The sequence below is a fragment of the Epinephelus moara genome, chromosome 9, assembly GCF_006386435.1.
Source record: "Epinephelus moara isolate mb chromosome 9, YSFRI_EMoa_1.0, whole genome shotgun sequence".
Lineage (NCBI taxonomy): Eukaryota > Metazoa > Chordata > Actinopteri > Perciformes > Serranidae > Epinephelus > Epinephelus moara.
In genome coordinates this window covers 17,683,205-17,687,572 of record NC_065514.1, presented here as the reverse complement: position 1 = coordinate 17,687,572, position 4,368 = coordinate 17,683,205, and the positions used below count along the sequence as shown (strand labels likewise).

Here is a 4,368-nt window from a genome sequence, read left to right as displayed (position 1 = left end):
ACTGAGCTGCCTGTCACAGCAGCAAAAGGCACTTTAGTGCAAAAGTGAATTTACAGTAATGTGTAGCGCATGGCACAAATCCCTTTAGTAATTACCTAATGCATACAAACAGGGTGGCTACAGGTCCTTAAAATACACATTTACCAATAAAAGCAGTAGGAAGTATGATTCAGGTTTAAGACTATTTAAAAATGGGTGAGTCTTAAAGCTGTAGGTGGTAACTTTTATAAAAAATAACTTTCATATTTGATAAACTGTCACTATATCCTGACAGTAGTACATGAGACAAATAATCTTTGGAAAAAAAATCATGTTCCTCTGCCTCTAGTTCCTGGCCTTCCTGCAAGAATGCACTGCGACCTGGCTGCCATTTTGGAAACAGTCAAGCAAAAACTGAGCACCACTCACAAGCTAGAGCAAAGTTTCTCATATCACAGATAAACAGTACACTAAAATATGTTTCTGAACATATTCAAGGAAAGAAAAAGGCAATGCAGTGACAGAATCTTGATTCACATTTGATCAATGCTACCTAGTTTGACAGTTTGACCACACTTCACAAGCAGCAACTGACTGCCAGTTATGAGATTACTCGGCTCTGATTAGTTGATTTATTCAGGCGCAGTGATTCTTGCCAATGCCTTTAGAAGCACTATGAGGAAGCAGAGGAAAATGATTTCTTTACAGATTGTCTGTCTTATGTCCTACTGTCAGGATGTAGGGATAACTCAGGGGTCGGCAGTCTTCACTATCAAAAGAGCCATTTTCGGCTAAAAAAAAAATATCTGTCTGGAGCTGCAGAACATATTTAAGCCTCATAATAAATGTACTTTTCATTACTAATATATCTAAATGAGCATTCATTAATATGTTTTAGCACAAGGTGGCTCCTCTGCAGTGAGCTATATTTGATTATTTGGTACTTTAACTTTGCAGCATTGCCGATAAAAGCAAACAAATTTGTCCATGCATTATTATCTTCTCTATTTTTCCCTGAGACTTCCCTTTTTGGATTTTGAATCCACAGCTAACTGAGCTAGGAAGACCCAAGGCTACCGTAGCCATCGCTTGTGATGTTTTTAGAGGAAAAGGCCCCAGGCCAGATGTATGATGCATATTTTAGTTGACGAAATGTTCAAACATTTTTTTAAATGGGTGTATAGACTACACATTTTTACAGCTTAAGAATGTAAGAATCACTTCAAGCCTACAAAAATAAATGGAAATGTTAAAAAAAAAAGGTTATTCATTTCCATATAATTGTCTGTCAAACCAACAGGGAGCCACTGGAGAGGGGCTAAAGAGCTTCAGGTTGCTGACCCCTGGGATAGCTTACGCAAATATGACAAAAAGCTATTCATATAAAAGTTACCAACTGTAGCTTTAAACTTTTTTTAGTGACATCATCGCAAGAATTCAGTGTTGTGTCAAAGACTGTATGCCAGAGTAGGGAGCGACACATTTTAACAGGAGGGGAACTCTATTTGCCTGGGAAACAGACTTTAACACAACACCTGTATGTGTGCGATGCCTCTATTTTTGCCCCTTCTTCGCATTTCTATCCCGCAATTAGTCTGTCTTGTTAAACTAACCCCATGCTGGTGCTAATTTATATTACATTTTATATTTATTGTATTTAAAAAGGTCTTAAATTTACCTTGTTTACACCTGTAGTCACCCTGAACAAACAGTCCCGATAAGGCAGCTATTTATATCTTTGTTGTGCGGGGGCAAAATGAACATGCATTATTGCTTTCAAAGCAAGAGAAAACAGGAAAGCCTCTAATTTATCTCAAAACATCTTGTTGGGTGTGGCTGCCATCAACTGAAAAAAGTACTCATGTTTGCAATAAGAACACCTAAACATCACTCCACTCTTTAGCTGCTTGCTTTCACCAGAGAAGACTTGACATAACTATTTCTATCTTGCAACATTTCTTGTGAATGTGACCTTGATACTGTGCTGTTAAAGACCTTGATCTTCGTTTCAGTGACGTCTCCTGGCTTTATAAAGGCACATAATTAAATAAAGAGACAATCTGTGAAACATCTAAACATTAATGTTTGAAGGATTTTAAGCGTCCTGAGAGTTTAGCCAAACTAAATTCAGAGACGTGATCGACACAGTGCAACAGTGGAGTTTTTCCCAACAACATCTGCAGTCTAACTATCGCTTCCTGACATCAACTGTATGAGCCTGCTCCTCATAATATATCATTACACAGATGGCTCTTCTCTTGTTTCACAGAAAGTGGCACCTGATTGGACGTCGCAAACAGATTGGTTTCTGCCAGTAAACTTTAACCCTTCTCGTGCCTATGCGACTTTCTGTTGGACGGAGGGGAGTTTTCTGTGGAGGAACGTCTCGACGTGTGGCCAGATCTTGTTGGTTTCTGTCCCAGAGAAGGTCTCTAGCACACCTTTACTCCTGGAAAGGAAAAAGACAAACAGAAATCAGTTTTTCTTCAGTCACAATCTAGAAAAATGTGTGTATGAGCTCTTAATCTTAATCTTTTCTTTACTAGAGTATCAGTGTAAGTTTTTTGCAGTAACTATTCTCAGTAGCAGAAATGGTGGATGGTGGAACAAGCGAAGGAAACGTGGAACCTCTACCTTGCAAAGAAAAAAGCCCCACGTGCAGGCTCTGAGGAAAATGGAAAGTGATTTGGTTGTCTGTGTGACAGCAGTGTCTGGGCAGGTGTTGGGAAGTTTTCTGTTTCCACTTAAACACCATAAAATATTCTGTACAGCACATAAAAGATGTTAAATAGGAATCAAAATCATTTTTCATCCTTAAAGAGAGCACTCTCTGCCTCCTGTTCCCCATCTGTACTTCCTTCAAATGATGAACAGCCTCTCAAACATAATGGTAAAAAATAAGTGGGACACGAGCTAAGCACATCCGTGTGGTTTGAGGGGAACGCAGAGTAATATGTTTTCCTACCTAATTAGTCCAGAAATAGAATTCATGATGCGTGTACAAACTGGGTCCACCGCCTCACAAGTGTAGTACTTCTGCTTTTGTTTTTGTTTTTTTGCCTGGGTTTTATTAATTCTAGTAATCCTTGATATTTTTTACATTTAAAAAGTGAGGAAGAGGAAAATGGGTGTTTGCGTATACTGGCTTGTCCTGTGGGAATGTGGCTCTTAAGCAATTCTTCAGTCATGCAAGAAACTGTGAGGAATGTGAGGGGAGGAACCAAGGTCAAGGTTCAGTAGCATTTGGTTGCCTTTTACCTATATAAAGACGTGTGTGGGGTACGCCTGAGTGAGATATCACACTGAAATTGCAGTTAACCATTTGCCCGTTTTATCTCTTTAAGGTTTCTGTGTACGGCTGCCAAATAGGTTACTGTAATAAAGTCAGAAAATAACTCACATATTAACATAGATTTATCCACACTACCTGTAGTACTCTAAGACGGGCTCTGTCAGGTTTTCATAGGACTTCAGTCTGCGTGTGACCGTCTCTGGTGTGTCATCGTTCCTCTGGACCAGAGGCTCCCCTGTCACGTCATCCAAACCCTGCAGAAAACACATTAACGCATGGTTGCTGACTCATTCCTTAAAAACTACAACAGCACAACATGATGTAATAGTACTTTTTAAATGTATGTTTTCTGCATGCTGCAAATGAATGGTTTAGCTCACTGTTTTTGTACCTGCTGTATAGTGAGAGGAAACACCATATATAATGTTTACCAGAAAGAGAAGTGAGAAACCTGCTGAGACAGATTTACTTAAGACAGGGTTAAGGCATCGAACTTCCAGCTATTATACTAGTCCACAACTCTTTCACAGGATTAGTCCAGCCCAAACCCAGACACAGCAGCACAGGGACTGAATGTAGTTGCTGGAGTAGCTAAATGGAATGTAACCATCATCAGTTTTAGGCTATTATTTACTCCTGTGACATGACAAAATGTTGTCTGTATGCTGCAGTGTGTGCTTATCGTTTTTATTGTATAAGGGAACCTGCACATGTAACCTGGTCACTTTACAAGGTGGCGACTGTGTTTTTTATATTGTATTTTGTACTGTGCAGTGTGTATGTACTGCCTCTATTATGTAGGCACATGGATTCACTAGCTATGTTTCCATCCAAAAGTGATTTGAATCATTGGGAAATGCGCATTAAAAGAAATACGAATCCTGTGTGTTTCCATTAAATGTACGGACTTTGGTGAAAACTATGAACTCGTGCGAGTTTTCCGCATAACCGGAAACAAAACAAGTCTCGCATTCTTCTTCTACGTTTTCTGGCGGTTGGCAACCAACTTGTAAATGCATTACCGCCTTCCCGACCCAGAGTGTGGATATCACCATGGAGAGAGGTGCGCTACGTCAGGCTTAATTCGAACATAACTG

General features: G+C 39.6%; 1 protein-coding gene across 1 annotated transcript in view; it reads right to left on the bottom strand.

Moving 5' to 3' along the window:
* Window positions 1-1,763: 1,763 nt before the first annotated feature.
* The window catches only part of ak3 (adenylate kinase 3), a 10,534-nt gene continuing 7,929 nt past the window's right edge, over window positions 1,764-4,368 (bottom strand). The window contains exons 5-6 of the mRNA XM_050052867.1: window positions 3,407-3,525; window positions 1,764-2,428 (exon numbers count right to left, since the gene is read on the bottom strand). Of these exons, the coding sequence (XP_049908824.1) occupies window positions 2,317-2,428; window positions 3,407-3,525 (231 nt within the window). The 3' untranslated portion in view covers window positions 1,764-2,316. The remainder of the gene's footprint in view (window positions 2,429-3,406; window positions 3,526-4,368) is intronic.